General features: G+C 43.0%; 2 protein-coding genes across 4 annotated transcripts in view; one reads left to right on the top strand and one right to left on the bottom strand.

Annotated features, from left to right (window-relative positions):
- On the top strand, positions 59–6,608 carry DONSON (downstream neighbor of SON). The gene is made up of 10 exons (XM_021404775.1): positions 59–1,359; positions 1,456–1,536; positions 2,496–2,699; positions 3,085–3,263; positions 3,762–3,940; positions 4,041–4,164; positions 4,268–4,372; positions 4,878–5,076; positions 5,733–5,948; positions 6,226–6,608. Exons 1-10 carry the CDS (start codon positions 1,102–1,104, stop codon positions 6,361–6,363), a joined length of 1,683 nt encoding a protein of 560 aa, XP_021260450.1. The 5' UTR covers positions 59–1,101; the 3' UTR covers positions 6,364–6,608.
- Positions 8,076–16,875, bottom strand: part of SON (SON DNA binding protein) — a 39,083-nt gene continuing 30,283 nt past the window's right edge. For 2 of the 3 annotated variants that reach the window (XM_021404660.1, XM_021404668.1), the window contains exons 9-12: positions 15,492–15,639; positions 11,350–11,418; positions 11,137–11,252; positions 8,076–10,690 (exon numbers count right to left, since the gene is read on the bottom strand). In XM_021404660.1, the coding sequence (XP_021260335.1) occupies positions 10,532–10,690; positions 11,137–11,252; positions 11,350–11,418; positions 15,492–15,639 (492 nt within the window). In that variant the 3' untranslated portion in view covers positions 8,076–10,531. Of the gene's footprint in view, positions 10,691–11,136; positions 11,253–11,349; positions 11,419–15,491; positions 15,640–16,357; positions 16,438–16,875 lie in introns of those variants that run through there. The other variant, XM_021404676.1, reaches the window with a different exon arrangement.

Below are 16,875 nucleotides of genomic sequence, written 5' to 3'. Positions count from 1 at the left end.
CTCAAGTCTTCATTTGTCCTTAAAATTGTTGTTATATAGTTGAAAGGCAGGGTGGCAAATCCATCAGGATTGGCAAGGATCCTAGAGGGGAGAGATGGTACTGACAGCAGGAGTTCCCCCACTGCTGGTTTTCTTTATTTTAGCAACCAGAAACAGTAAGCCTGACTTAGCATGTACAGTCCAGGAGCTAATACAATTGTGTGATTCTGAAGTTTGAGATACTTTATATATCTTGTTACTGTCATGTTATCTTTTCTTTCTTTCCGGTGAGATCCTTGTATTCTGTACGCTTTCACTTCTCCTTTTTAACCCCCGTCCTATGCCTAGAACAGACCAGTAGGGAGGGAGCTGCTGTGATTTTTTTTTTGTTGGTGGTGATGGTGGTGGTTGTTTTTGCTTTGTTTTTCTCAAAGCACGTTGCATCCTATTTGCTATTATTTAAGAGCACACTTTTTTCAAATGCGCTAGCTATAGCTGTCTTGTCTTTAGGCTTCCGGCTGGATCGGATCATGAAATAAATGCCCATGTACTTAAGGCATTAAGCTGCCTAGTGCTGCATGCAGTTGGCTGAGGTGTCTCAGCTTTACAGCTAGCATTTCTTAAGAACACTAGAAGATTTAGATGTACTTGAACAGGAGGGTTCATAAGGACCCCTGAGCAATTCTTTCTTTCGTGTGTCCATTGACAGACATGAGCAGTTTTGAGTTGATAGCAACGCTGTGCAGCTCCTGGAGCTACAAAATAACCCAAGAAAATGGCACGCACCTCAGTGCTAGAGGGGTGCCCAGCTGACAGCCCAACGCAGGCTGCCTGGGGCCTTGCAGTATAGTATATCGGGGATGAGAGCAGTGCTGGGAAAACTGAGCTCGGCCCAAGGTGGAGTAGCCTGGCTTTTCCAGGCTTTGCTGAGGATGCTTCTGCGCGGCGAGGCTCCAGCCCGGCCGGCCCGGCTCGCCCTGAGGCCGCGCGCCCCCCAGGGGCCGCAGGAAATGGCGGCCGCCGCCTCAGCTCAGCGCCGCCCAGGGGCGGGGCCCGGCCCTGTTGGCGCCAAGCGGGGACAGCGACTCCCGCCCGGCCGCTCCGCTCCCCTCCGCTCCGGTCATGGCCGCCGCCGTGCCCGGCTACTCGCCGGGCTTCAAGAAGCCGCCGGCCACGCTGCGGCTGAAGCGCAAGCGGCCGCGGAGTAGCGAGTCCGCCGCCCTCCAGCACTGCGGCGCGGCCCCGAGGGCCCCCTCCGCACCCGCACGCCGCAACCCCTTTTCCAGCCTGGACAACGCGCCGCGGCAGCCGGGCCGGCGGCAGCAGGGACAGCCGTCACCGCCGGCGGGGGGGCCCGCCTCGGCCGCGCCCTTCTGGCAGGTAGAGAGTCGAGCGGGGCCTCTGAGTGGAAGGGGCCGGAGCTCGTGAAATTCCACTGCAAAAGACTTTTTTTCACTTTCTGCTTTTTTCCTTCAGTTTTTAGAGTCTGCTGGAGAAGATAAGCCCGCCCGGAGCGCGGGGCTCTCGGAGGGAACCGATGTTCTGGCGCTGCCCGAGGTACGGGGGCCTCGCGTACCGCTTCTGAAACGCCTCTTGTTGCCCTGAGCTCGGGAAAGGCCGAGCTGGTTGATTGCCTAAAGAAGGGGACTGGCTCTTTAGTGGGGTCCGTTGAGATAGGACAGGGGGAAATGGTTTCAAACTTAGAGGGGACGTTTAGATTGGATATAAGGAAGAAGTATTTTGCAATAAGAGTGGTGAGGCAGTGGAGAAGGCTGCCCAGAGAGGCGGTGGATGCCCCATCCCTGGAGACACTCAAGGTCAGGCTGGACGGGGCTCTGAGCACCTGATGGAGCTGTAGGTGTCCCTGCTCATTGCAGGGGGATTGGACCAGATGGCCTTTAAAGGACCGTTAAAGGTCAACTCAACTCAAAAGATTCTATGATTAGACAACTTAGCATTTGGTGGTTCATCTTTAGATGTACTAAAATGTCAGCATTCAAGAAAATTCCCTAAACTGCCTAAATAGGAAAGAGTAGCAGTCCTTGACAGAGTTTCATGCAGATGGTGTTAAAGGCTTTTATAGGTTCAGAAACTTAAGCTTGCAGTAGCTTAGCAGAACAGAAAAGCCTCTCAGAACAAACCATCCTGGAACTCTCCAGCATTTTTTGTTATCCTTTGGGAAGCATAAGTATGTGCTCCAAATTTGGTGCAAGTAGTTCCTTAGAATTAGAACAAGGTAGGGAGAGACTTTTGCTGTTAAAGTGAGTTGGACAGACACTTACAGGAAACAACTGGTTTGCCTTCTTGTTGTGAAGGCGGTAGAGCCCCCCTAGTTCTTCATAACAGCCACTGTCCTGTCCTGTCCAGGATCTGCTCTGCCTGCTAGGAGGGGTGTATTAAGCCAGCATGGAAGAGGAAGCCTAACCATGTGAAAATATGCATAGGTAGCTACATCGTTGGTTGTTTTGTTTTATTAATTTTCCCTGGATTAACTGATGCTGTTTCTGTTTTGTCAGGACCTTCATTTACCCATTCCTACACCCGATGTTCCCCCCTCACCGAGACACGAGTTTCCTGCAGACTGGAGCATCAAAACACGACTTTTGTTTATGTCTTCTCAACCTTTCACCTGGGCAGAGCATTTAAAAGCACAGGAGGAAGCTCAGGGATTTGCTCAGCATTGCAGAGCAGCGGAGATGAACTTGCCACAGAGTGTAGAGGTAATGAAACTTCAGAGGGCAGCTGGAAGCTGCTGCTTTAGGAGGGAGAACCTTTGCACTCCTTAAATGTACTGGCAGTGAATATTTGCTTTTGTTTTGTTCTGGTCTTGCTTGTATTAAGAATAAGGCTCATGTAGACAGCTATGTAATTCCATCCACTGCATACTCCAAAATACAACCCATGGCAAACTGGTGAGTGAGTGGCCATTCGGTTTCAACTGTGAGCAGTTTCCAGTCACTGCCCATCTTCAGTCTGGCTTAATCGCAAACCTGAGACTTATTATTACTTAGTTTCTAGTGCAGTATTTTTTTTTTTAATTCATCATTTGTGTTGCTGTCTTAAATAAAGCATTTCTTTTCTCCTAAAATACGTTTTGTAATCTAGGAACCAAAACTGTCCACAGAACTGCGTTGTGCCTTTCAGCAGAGCCTTGTGTACTGGCTTCACCCATCGCTGCCGTGGCTGCAGCTGTTCCCTCGTATTGGAGCAGATAGAAAGATAGCAGGAAAGGCCTGTCCATGGGCACAGGATGAGGCCTTGCAGCAAGCACTGATGAGCGACTGGTAAGCGGAACCTAAGAATTTGTGTAGTTAGTAAGATCAGGACTCTAGGATTTAAGTCAGTCCCAAGTTCTTGCTGTTTTTTATGAGACTATGTTTGATTATTTTAGCTGGTCTGCACTTACTTTGAGGACCAGGTTAAGGAATGGCCTCTAAGACCAGAGCTACCTTTGTGTGTTAAATGTGCCTTTCCAACCGCAGCTGTCGACTGGGATAGAATTCTGTGACTCCTGTTAGCAGGTTGCCTTTGATGCTCCATGTAAAACTGCACGCTGGATGGCAAGTATGCAAGAAAAGCATACTACTTGCAAACAGGCTGTGCTTCAGAGGAGTTCAGAGCAGCTTCCTGGATGTCGAGTGTGTGTGAAAATCAGACTAATTGCTCATTGTGGTCTCAAGCCTGGCCAGAGCACACATCACTAACACCCAGCCAAATCCAGCTTGATCCAGCAGCAGCAAAGAATTTCAGTTACAAAATTGTTTTTTTTTTCTCATCTGCAGGTCTGTCAGCTTTACTTCTCTGTACAATCTGCTCAAAGCCAAGCTGTGCCCCTACTTCTATGTGTGCACTTACCAGTTCACTGTCCTGTTTCGTGCAGCTGGTCTGGCGGGAAGTGATGTTATCACGGCGGTGATTTCTCCCACCACCAGAGGTTTAAGGGAAGCCATGAGAAATGAAGGTGAGGTGAAACCACACCAACGTACATTTTCATAACCAATACATTGCATTTGCTGTGCATTCCAAAACCATTCATTCCTTTCTTTCCTCTTCCGTTCAAGGCATAGAGTTTTCTCTACCTTTGGTAGAAGAAAGTAGAAGCAGAAAACAGAAAAGCTCTGAAGGGAATTTGGAAACAGAAGTTGCTCACGGCCCCAAAGTGGGCAGAAGCCCTGAGGATGGCGAGTATGTCATAAATCTTCTAGAATGCTCCAGTTCTGAGGCATTGCTGGACTCCTGCATGTCGTAGAAAGTCTTCCCCTCCTAAAAGCGATTCTGTGTTTCTCAGGGAAGCTGCTCCAAGTGATGATGATGATGATGATGGTTTCTCTTGGCTTGAGGAGATGGGAGTCCAAGACAAGGTTAAAAAACCAGATGCTATTTCTATTAAGCTGTATCCTTTCATTTCGTCTTACCACATATTGCACTGGAAAGCCCTGCAGCTGTTACCTTTTGGTGCATCCAAGAGGAGCGTCCTTCCAGCTTCTGAGACTTACCCCACACCGATGCACCGTAAGTGGGGGCATCAGGGGAATCCCTTCAAAAGCAGATTCCTGCTCTAAACTAAACCGCTTATGTTTTTATGTTGTGATGCAAAATTGATAGTAAAACTAGGAGTTACTAAATATGTATGACGTTGGCAACTGCTACTTGCCAGCTATAAGACACTGGACCTGGAAAACATTCCTTATCTCACAGCTTTGATAATGAAACCAATCAGATGTAAGATGCTGCTCAATATTTGAATTAAGGAATCTGAATGAGCACGAGGCTTGGTTTTTTGGAGGGGTTATTTTGTTTGTTTTCATGACTTGACTGGTCAAAGGTAGAGGGGCAGTGGGGTTTCTTCTGCAGTTGCTGTGCTTCTCAAGTTTTTCCTTTGACTCCGATCAATTCAGTCGTAAAGAGAAGCATGAAGTGCAGGTGGATCACAGGCCTGAATCCGTCGCAGTGGTGAAAGGAACAAACACATTCACTTTATTGAACTTCCTGATAAACTGTAAGAGCCTGGTGGCTGTGGCAGGTCCGCAGGCAGGGCTTCCTCCCACTTTGTTGTCCCCCGTTGCTTTCCGAGGTGGAACGATGCAAACGCTCAAAGTAAGTAATGCAACAATCTCTATTTTCCAGTAATGAAAGGAAAGCTGTACCTTCTTCTGGTACAGCAGAGTGATTTTTTTTTTTTGCTGCTGTAGCCTGAATTAGTGTTTTGACTGCAATATGGACTTCCTCCAGAGTCATCTTTATCCACATCACCTGTGCTGCTAAACAAATCCCAATATTTCTACCTACCTTGATAGCAAAGATGTTAAGTAGACTTCCCAGATAGTGAAAATGTTTTTAAAAGATTTGCCCTTGAATGTTACTGAGATCATACAGGGTCTTAAACCGCAACAGGCAGCTGCAGTGAGAGAACCTCTGACCTGTTACTGTGGGAGGGCGTGGGCACTAAATGTTACGCTGCTCGTACAGATAGCACAGCCCTCTGCCACTGGAGAGAAGCTGCTCCTGTGGCATCAAAGCTCTTCTGCAGATGGTTTTCCTGATACCATAAAGCGCTCCTGCATATCGTAGCTGCTATGTTTGTTTTAGGAGCTGCTAGAGATGCTACAAACATAATACCCGTACGTATGGAAGTTGATGATGTTTTGAGCTTTTAATAGGATTGTGGCAGTGCAATATGAAGGTGGATGAGCATTTGGCATCACAATCTCGATTTGGTTTCAAAATCTAATCCGGTGTGATCTTGGTTTCAGGCTCGTAGTATGAATGCAAAAGCCAGGGTCCGTCTGGCATACGAAGATATCTTCAGTTTGGAGATCATAGGCCCTGTCCTGCCCCATTCTCTCCACTCGCTGAGCGTGCTGCTGCAGTGTGCACAGCGGGGAGCGTTTTCTGCAGTGCTGTATACACACGAGCCAACAGCCGTGTTTAACACCGATCTTGGTAATGCGAGTACCGCCTTAAAGAAGGTAAGTAAACTAGAACAGACAGTCTTTCCTGTTAGGAATAGCATCTTTATTACAAACCGTAGGGTGCTGAGTGATACACAACTTGTCATTAATACGTGGGTTTATATACCCCATTACTTAGGATTGCCACCTGGCAGTCACTGTGGCTCATTTTTCCGTCAGAAACGGGCTCATCAGAAAATGAGCTTTTGGGGAGCTCCCCGAGGATACATAAATGAACACTGAAAACCACAGCTATTTCAGACAGGAATGCGGATTACACGTTTCTCTTCTTCAGGAAACCGTAAGCGAAGACCTGCTGAAGTGCGGGCTGCATTCTAAAACTTTGGATCAACTGAGTCAGGTGCCAACGCTGGGAAAATCTTCCCTCCGGTTTCTGGAAATGAAGGATTACGCGTATGCCTGGAAGTGCTAGGTTCGTGCCGTTTCCAGTCGCTGGAGCAGGCAGCTCTCCGGTAAGCAGTCACTGTACTTGGTTCAGCCCCGCAGGGCAGCACCTGTGCTATACCAGGAGGGACGGAACCTAGGCGAACAGCACAGGCAACTCTTGCACATGACCGCAATAAAACACTTCAAAGGACTTGCAGAGGAAATTAAGGCCTTGGCCATCTCCTTTTGTATTTTAGAAAGCATTTTTTTAAATAAAACTTCATAAAACCATTTGCTTGCGATCTGAATTCAGGTTGGAAGGCCTATATTTTTCATGTACGTGTCTATTCTATTCTGAAACAATTTCTGATCCTGCTCTGTGCAGTAATATGTAGTCGCTTCTGAGGGGTGGAATTCTCCTACCACCTCTGCGCCTGCTTACAGCAGTGAACCAGAGATATGGAATCCAAACCTCAGCACATTACACCTCTGGGTTAACAGTACCTTAACTCCAGAAAACAGAAGTCAGGTGGACACACAGTTCCACCTGCATCTGAATCAGATGAAAAGGCTGGGATTCCCCAGAAGTGCCGACGTAACTCTCCACCGCTGCTATGTTCATTTACTTAGGTTAAAACGAGTTAAGATTTTGAAAGGGCAGTTTATACAATGTGACGTGCATCAGAACAAGTTAGAGCAACACAACATGGTTACGGCACCCGATGGAAGCAGAGAAAACTAGGGGTAGCAGGGTGCTGCTGCTCTGTACATAGCAAGGCTCTATTTTCAGGTTTAGTGTCGTCTGTTACACTACTGCTGTTTTGGAAACGTGTATAATGTCATTTATCACATAGCTATCAGGTGAGCCCATTCCTGCAGCAAAAATACTAAATCTGAAGAGTAACAAGTAGAATACCATCGTGCTTGTGCACTCCAGCAAGATGTCTAATTCTACTGGTATTTTGCCCAGAAAAGAACGATGCTTGCAGTCAAATCACCTTTGTTTTCACTACAGCGGTGTCCTGGTCACTTGTCATCATTCTGAACCACCCATGTTCAGTTTGATGGCACCTATGGACCTAACAACCCAGCTCTGCAAGCAAACCACCGCAGATGGAGGCAGTTACACAAGGAGAGTATATGGCTACAGCGTTACCATGCAGTAACTAGCATGACACTGGTGGTACACAGAAGACCAAGAGGTCTGGAAAAGCTACATTTACCTAGATGCAGATCCTTACCCTACGATGCTGAAACCAGCAGCACCCGCTGAACGATGACACCGTTCTGTAGCAGACTTTTGGGAACGCAATTCTCACCGGCCAAGACGGTAACCACTGTGGTTACATGGACTTTGGATAATCTGTTCCTGGGAAATGCTACTATTACTATTAACGTCAGTTTGTATCTTTAGAGCTGGGGTGTCAGACAACTGGAGAGAAACCAGCAGCAATTTGTGGCTGGCAGTTACTATGCTTGATTTCACTGCTTCTCCAGCCAACTATTTAAGAACTACCAGTTAGCTGACTGGGACTTGTGGTGGCAGCAGCTGGCTCTACATTCTCAGGCACCTGTTTCAGAATGCCCCTCACCACGAGGAAGGCAGAAGCACTGCTAGTGAAAGCGCTTCTAGGAAAACAATCCCGCAGCAACAGAGATGCAGCAGGCGAAGAGATGCCTTCCGTCTGCAGGAGTCACAGAACATTCACTTCTGAGACAGCTGAAGCGCTCCATAAATAAACAGGTCCCGAGAGAGTGTTTCCTAGTTATTCTTTTTAATAGGACTACTTGTCTATTCCTGCATGCAAAGGACACTCCAACCAAATTTACAAACTGAACAGAAGGACATCTCTGCACTAAATTCATTTATCATTCTGAACAACAGGAATGAAGCTAAAACAGAAACCTCAAAGTCAAGAAGTGCCATAATTGAAGTAGTACAGATATTAATTTTTTTTAAGTATTGAAAATCAAAAGTTAAATCTACATACAGTACCACGTCTTTAAGGCGTGAAATCCAGAATTTGCCTGAACAGTTACTTTCGAAAAGGAGTCTTCTATGGGACTGAATTAATCTGTTCCAATATACATGGAGAATATAAACCCCGAAAGAACAGAATTAACAAAGTACAACGGATTACGTTCCAGATTTGATGATGAACAGCTCCGAAACCTGTGCTTTTATGGACACCACGGACGGAACAGCATGAGCAACACTGCTGATGTTTTAGCTGTTATCAGAGCAGACATTTAAACAAAAGCCTGAATAGGAGCTGCCTCCCACATCCTGAGTTAACTGCGTTGAGTCAGACATCAAAAAGCTGGACTTGCCTAAGATGGATAGAATCCCCAGTTCTCCCAGAGTCAGTCTTTCAACGCTGGACCATCTGTTTAGCTTTCAAGTACACACCTTACAGCTTGCTCAGAAAACAAGGTAAGGAGATCTTCAAACAATTTTACACAGAGACTGAAGGTGAGAAGCCGAAGGGAAAAAACTTTAATTAGAGACAACTACGTCCACAGAAAAAAAACTTTGTCATTTCTAGAGTCCTTTGATAGACTAATAAAGGGGTTCATTTCTTGGGTGTGTGGTGGAGAACCCAGTACCATTTCTCTGCTGTATGCAAAAGGAGATGCTGGTAACTGTCCACTGAGGGCAAAGGAAGATACCTCGTTCAGTAACAGCTGAGAGAGCACACAAATAATTTACTCTGCGGAAGAAGAGCTACTTCTAATTTGTCACCTCCAAGATCCTACTGCCGTTGCAAAGGTCATTCACTTTAGGCCTGAGCACAGTCTTACTGCATACAAATTGTAATTTGTTCCTGTTCCCGATGAAGCTCTGGTCAGTTGATGTAATACAAAAAAAAAAAAAACCTCAAAGACTTTTCAGAAAGAAGCACCTCAACTACTACAGTAGCGAACTACTGCCGTAATCCCGGCAGTCTGCTCAAAACACAGACGAATCTGGCAAAAGGTGTACAATGCCCTTTCCAATTCAAAGTGCACATAGCTAAAGTACTAATACTTCTTAAATTAAGAGACAAAAAATAAAAGGAAAAGCTTTCTACATCCTTTCCCTTATCAAACTGCCGTAACTCTGGATCAGGTTGTCTCCTTGAGGGCAGAGTACCATTACAGAAAATGCAAGCCCAAGGAGTTAATTTGGTAATAGTCTAAAGCAAGTGAAATTGACTGGAACAGATTCCGCAACTCTAACGGCTGTTGCTACTCTTCTTAAGTGATACGTTTACACTGTGCGTTTCTTCAAAAAGCTCTTTTGGCATAGATTTTAATTACTGCTTACTGACCAGTGATTAAGATTATGAACTTGTGCTGCTTTATTGACCAAGTTGGGTACAACAATTTAAGCATCATTCTATTCCCTCCCTCCCCCCCAATCCAGTTGTAGATTTGTTAGACTTTAAAATTCACATTAACCACAAATCCATACAATCAACATCAGGCAGTGTGTTAATTTGTTTGGAATAGACGACTCCATCGTCTCCCTTCTCAGAACATGCAGGGAGAGTCACTTTTACATCGCAAAGTCTCGCCGGTTCCATTGCTGGACTTTCTGCCGTCCCTTTTAAAGCAAGACTTTTGCCTCATCGCGTATGTCCTAGAGTATGGGCTGCATGGCCAGCTGCGGTGCACCACCGAGTTAAACCCCAAAGAAAACTCCAAGAGAAGCGGCGGCGTTAGCACTGTACAACAGGGCTACTACCACCGCTCGCTCTCGCAGGGGTCACAGTACTGGCCCAGTATCTGCCCAGCAGTACACGCCAGCCTCGACTAGACTAAGGTAAGCTGCGTGGCCTTTTACCAGCTGTAGGCAAAAGTGCGAGAGTAGCTTTACCGAGACCAGGGAAAACTGCAGCATAGTACAAAACAGTATGAAAGTGTTAACATTCCATATTGAGGAGAAATCGCATGAGTTTTAAAACAAGGGTTTAGATTACTGATGCCTCCAGAGTCTGTCGTCTGATTTAGTCATTTAAGAAATAATTACATCACTAATGTAAACAATATAAACATACCAAAAACTAAGTATGATTTAAATACATTTTGATGGTACAAAAGAAAAAACCTGAAGGTGTCTGTACAGTTTTTACAATGTGGGAATTGCCAATGTATTTACAACATGAAAGGGCAAATACCATTTTTGTGCAGAGTAAAATTATCTGAAATAATGTCAATATAAAAAACAATATCTAGCGGTGTGAGGCACTCCTAAACATGGTGGTATTGACCATGCTTTCCTTTGGTACAAGTCCCATCGCTTGGAGAGCCGCAGTTGCTGCTGTGGCTTTAGCATGCTTCTTATTAAGGCTGGCAAAAGTAGGCCTGTATTCATTTCCATTGACTCTCACCTGTTTGAGACAGACGGAAAAAGAACGTGTTAGGAAGTGCCTCACGTCTAGCCTGTAAGAATCACCTCCACATGGTAATCGTTAACACAAGACACCACAACAAAAAAACAGATCCCATTCTAAGATAACTAAAAGTTAAAGATGACTGAGTCTTGCTTACTTGTCTTTACAATAGTATTTGCACTACACCTGCAAACAAGAAGCAACAATATGATTCCACACGAGTTAATAATTTTAGTAAGACATAGAATAGTATCACAGTTTCTTGATGGATTTACAGATTGAGAGAGCTGATTTGGCTTTCACAGAAACAGGACTCTGATACTTTAGCACTGAGACACTGCTCAGCGCACCCCAGCCACCTCTGGAATACACAAATATAACGATGAATTTAGTACCACGCTTTAATAGATAAGCAAACAGTAAACAAGGAAATTCAGACGCACCTTAAAGATGAAGTGTTTGCGATGATCAGGCCCACTATCATCCACCAACACAAATTCAGGTGGTGACCATCTTCTTTTGTTACAGATCTCCATCAATGCAGAAACTGGATGTTTGCCTTAAAGACAAAATGTGTTTGAAATTTCAGTGCTGCTATTAGAGCAATCATTTTCAATGAGTCTTTTGGACTTTTCTGAACATGATAAAAATCTCACCTGAAAGATCCTTCATCACAACATAATGACCAGATCTCTTTTGTGCCTTCTCTCCCACAGCAACAAGCCCTAGACAAAACATGAAGTTTGTATGTGTGATTCTCACCTTATTTATGAAAATACAGAAATCATAAAGCATGACATGCATCAGTGGACACAAAATAGAGTAACATCATACAAATGCCTGTTGAGAAGCCTTTCAAACTTCCCTTTCATCCAGCATCTTTTCCTCCGTACTACAGGCACATTCTTTCCAGTGCTCCAGTAAGATCTGCACAAGCCAGCTAGTAGAAGACTTGGGGTAGTCTTATGCAAGTCAGGGAACATTTGGTCTTCTGCACCCTCTTTGGAGAAATACTGAACAAGAGATAAACTTAAAAACATCTTCTTGTTCACTATTAACATGCGTTGTGCAACCCAAAAGCCATCCAGTATCTTAACAGTTTGCCTTTAACATGCTAGGCATGTGAAGTGTTTCCATTAAACAACATAAAGTGTACTCGGCATGTCCTTTCATCACATGAAACAGTAGCATCCTTCAACACTGTGCTTTCTTTATTTACCTATATATCTATATTAACCTTTCATGTCCACGTTCACAGCCTAATTACAGTGATTTCAATCACACTAGAATATGAAGTACCAGAAAAACATGCAACTGGGCCCAGCGGAATTAAACACAGCACAACTTTCAGCAGAGACCACTGTGAAACACAGAAGCCAAACACTTTCGTTTTTGAAATCTCCCAAGAGTAAAGGATAAACCGTAACAACTGTCAAAAAGGTACCAAATACCAATAAGTACACCATACTTACCAAGAGACTCAGGTTTCTTTCAATTCATTTTGCCCTTACCTTACATACCCGTAACTGAACTAAATACGTGGTGAATGGTGGTTCAGAATTTCTCAAGACTTCATTCTTTCAGAATTACTTTGTTTCTTACCTCTCTTTGTTTCTGGTCCTTGCTTTGGTGAATAAAGACATGAAGATACTGCACCTGTTTCCAGTTCCTTCCTGTTCCTCCAGCTTTTTTTTTTTGCTGGCTTTTTGTTTTTGCTTTAAAAGAAAACCTTCCTCTCCTTACCAGATTTTCCTCCCAGTATTCATGCAGCTCTTATACGGACTTCTCAGGTGGCATTAAAACCCTATAGATACCTTCATAACATTTTTTTTTTTCTCCTTACAGAAGTTGATATGGAAAATATCCAAGAAGTTTCCCCCAGACAAAAAGCTCTTACTTCATTCATCTGCATTAATACTCCTTTTCCCTCCCCCCAAATCACCGTCACGTATTCCACATCTTGCCCCTGGCAGCTCAGGACAAACTCTCAGAAAGGCTGCCACAGGCTCCAATCAGCTCTGCTATTTCCTCTGACACGATGCGCCAAGCTTCTTTAAACAGAAGACAACAGCAACTTACTGGCTGACAGCAAAGCACAAGAAAGTTTTTGTTTCAGTGCTGTCTCAGAGGATCACAGATGTGACTTGGTGTCCAGAAAAAAAATAGGGTCTAACAGAAAGCAATGGAGCAGGCAGACCTTTTGGCTCATGTCTTAGTACAACCCGCTGAATAGCTCCTCAGCAAGCTGCTTGTTCCCGTATCTAAAAGCGGTATTTTATTTTGGGGACAAGTTCTAAGAACATGAAGGTTTCCGTCCGTTTGCATTTCGGATTGACTGCGGTTTGGTTTTGGTTGTGTTTGTTGTGCTTTTGTTGTCTTTTTTTAAACAAACTGGTCACCTGACAAATCTTGTATAAAACCTTCTACCTTTCAGTAGCATACATACACCGAGTAGTTTCTTCCAAAGCCTTCCAGAGTTTTTAAGCCTCCACACAGAACTTAAGAAGCTTTGACCTATACATGTAAACATTAAAGAATACTTGTGTAGGAAGAAGTTCAGCTACTACTTCACAGCACATGAAACACTTGCTTCTCCATAATGCAAGCAGTCACAATGTATACTTGGCTCAAAATTAGTAAGTATTCTATAACAACACAAGATGCAGACTTTTTTGTGAAAATAATAAAACATTTCATATAGTAAAAATATATAAATACGTACTAAAAATAGATAAAAATTAAGCAAAACTCATCCGTCACTAACGTTAATAATATTTACAGATGAATTTACTACGTGCCAGAGACTGTCATCTTTTTGCTCCATCTAGCTTCTTCCCCGTGTTACGGAGCAGACACCAAGCTCTCCGTTACAGACTGCCCAGCACAACGCGGATCCAATCCTGGCTCAGACTTTAGGCTCAATCCTTGAAACTCCAACTGAAAATTCCACTAGCATTAAGGAAACTTCTATCTGAAACCACAAGACGACCCTGGCATACACTTTCTAGAATGAGAAACTTGAGCTGTAATGAAGCCGTGTATTGTAAAAATAGTTTTAATTTTTGAAACCATCGCAGGTTGGGCAACAATACTGCCTCTTTCCTATGATATGACACTAAAGTAAGCAATAGAATTAACAGAGCTAACTCTTCCCTCCTCAGCACAAAAATCCACTGCTGTGTTATGCAGGCTGCTTAAAAAAGTAATACTCAAATTGACTGTTTTCAGTTTCTTCCCTCTGACCAATATTCATAAAGCTACATTGAAATAATTCTTACCAGCATGAAACAGCATCTACAGAGACCAGAGTAACTGAATGACAGTAAAAAAAAAAAAAAAAGAACACTCTTCTAAGACTTTTTTCCTTTAAACGGAAAGGTTGCAAAGGGAAACAGCTGAAAAGCAAGTCTGCACATTGTTCACATTAAATTGAAATGTACGTATTACTGTGTTCTGCATTTTGAAACTGTCGCACTTCTCTGCTTATAAAATCATATTACACTACTAGCTCTTAAGAACTTGGAAAGCAATAAGTAATGTTCAAATTTAGGATTTCTCTCGTCCTACCTTAATATTCAAATTGAATTATTTAATACTTTAACTACTGGTCTGATCAACTGAGCAGTATCATCTCTGTACTGAGATCTAGCATCTCTGTAAATAAATTTCAAGACATCTGCACTTTTATGCCTTGTTGTCTTCTAAGCTCAATTAAGAGCACTGACTGAAGCAGGCAGAAACCCATAATTCAAAGCATTTCACGCTTTACTATTAGATGTGATCTACATAGTATGTTAAAGACTTCCAGTTTGAGATTACTATTACTATTTATTACTATTTTTAATATTGAGGAGATTAACAATAAGGATGTTTTTCTGCAGTCAATGTTAATCTGTTTACTTTGGTAACGTGCATAACTGAATAATTCAATAAAATATATGGAGCTTATCATTTAAGGTTTTTAAAATTTCTGTAGGTATTTCAGATGGAAAGCTTTTCATAAACACCTCCTATAAATACAGAAGTCACGTGGAATACGCTTGCAAGATGGCCAACCATCTAAATCAAGCTGCTAGTTTAAGAAACAGTATGCTCCCTGTGAGTTATAGGCTGGTTCTCTTGAATCAGATGAGACAAGTGCAACAGCTTTCCACCTGCGGCCAAGGACTTTATAAAGGAGGGGAAATAATGGACATTCTAAAGATGGAGAAATAATAAATGAAAACAAGCAGGGAAATAGCACTGCAGTTAAGCAGAGGTAGCTGTAACATGATCAGACGGGGAAATGGAAAAGCAGTTGGATCAGACAGCTAAGAAAGTAAAGAACCCATTTGGAAGACCTAGAAATCTGTGTGACGCTCCATTCATGTCAGGACTTCAGCTGTCACCACAGCTGGATCATTGAGCATTGCACCTTCTATCCTGCCCTATTCCTGCTTCAGCCGCTTTCTGTAGGCCAACCACAAAGGCTTTCCCACCATCCATTTCCCCGTCCTTGCCTTTTCTAGACTTCCAACTGAAGCGTACCTCCACTTGAAGAAGCACTCAGAAGCACTTTTAAAAGCGGAAGGCAAAGGCTAATGGAAGTTAACAAACTTCTTGAAGAGTTCACAGGCGTAAGGACCGGACGCACAAAAGTAATCCAGGCTTGAAAAACTAGCGTCAAAGAATCTTTTACATCATTCCATTCATTTTTACAGGGAAGCTGTACCTAGAAACATACTATTTCCAAGTTCTTTTGCCTACCTTCAAAACAAGCCTAAGTTTATACTGCCATAAAACTTAAGGAAGTGCTTACCTTTTCGATCGGTCTTAAAATCAACCATAATAGGCTCGACACTGCCTTCTTTGTTTTTTCCAAGCCCTTCTCCTTCTCTCCAGCCCATTTTTCTCATCAGTTGAGCTCCCATTCCTCCAGTGACAGGGGCTGCTCTTAAGAACTGATCCTATCCAGAAAAAGAGAAGTAAAACAAATCCTGAAGTTAGGACTGGGTTTTTGAAAAACAAGCGGGAGCTTCCAAAAACGTTTCTAACAACCTTTCACAGACTCAATTCAGAAAAATACACCTTAGCTTTATATACAGCTGTATGAACCAGAATTCACGCAGACACACGATACACAAATCAGTATTTTCAAAAAAGAACAACTTAAGAAAATTCTAACGCAATCCAAAAGTGGCAAGTGACCCATTTCCGACGTATGTACTTAATAAAACAATAACCGTTCATTTTAAACACACTACTTTGGTTCCAATGCATCTCTTCTCATCTTGTGAATGGAGGCAGTGTTTTACTGTTTAAGTGGCAACAGTCGTGCCAAGTGTACCTATTTATTGAACAAAATACAAGCACATTTAGTAATGACATACAAATAATGTTTACACGTATTTTAAATATATAAAAAAAATTCCCCATTTTATTACACAGCAGTTGCACATTCAAGTTCTACTCTGAAAATCCACGTGACACAGATACAGGTTTTTCTTTCCTCTTTTTTTTAAGGAAAAAAGGCGCTTAGCCACACAGTTTAGCAGCAGCAGTCGTCACATTCTTTCAAATCAAAATTAATACAATAGCCGTTAACTGTCGAAAGCTTATAAACAGAAATTTTAAAAATCTGTTTTGATGTAAAGAACTTTAAAAACTCCTTAAATGTTTACGTACCTAGGCCTCGATGGCCGCAGTGTTGTGAATAGTAGGGCTGGCATTGACCGTGGCAAGAAGGCAGCTACAAGGATTTGACCCTGAAACAAGTTTCCATATAGAGGGGTGAAAGTTCACAGGTTATTCTGTGAACTATCATCTCTCTTCTGCCCCACCCGCTGACCCAAGTAAGTAAGTCAATCATTTCCATCACAGCAAAAAATTGCTTGGCTTAAAATATACAAGTTTACACACTGGCACTGATAAGTCCATCAGGTATTTCTCATAGTAGGTTAGAGGATACAATGCCTAATATTTTTGCAGAATTTTTACTTACTTCCAAAGCAAATTAATAGAACCTTTTCTTTTTTTTCCGTTAATTTTGCGTTGTGCTCGCAAAAGTAAGCATTTCTAAGATTTGGACAAAGACTGATTGAGTTCCTTGGTTTCAGTTCGTATGTAAACAAAAAACAGAAGTCTTACTTTTGCAGAGACCAAGGATAATGTATTTTTAAGGGGATTAACTTTTCATTATTTGC

This window comes from Numida meleagris, chromosome 1 (assembly GCF_002078875.1).
Source record: "Numida meleagris isolate 19003 breed g44 Domestic line chromosome 1, NumMel1.0, whole genome shotgun sequence".
Taxonomy (NCBI): Eukaryota; Metazoa; Chordata; class Aves; order Galliformes; family Numididae; genus Numida; species Numida meleagris.
Note: the sequence above shows the minus strand (reverse complement) of the source record. Positions and strands in the feature narration are given on the sequence as shown.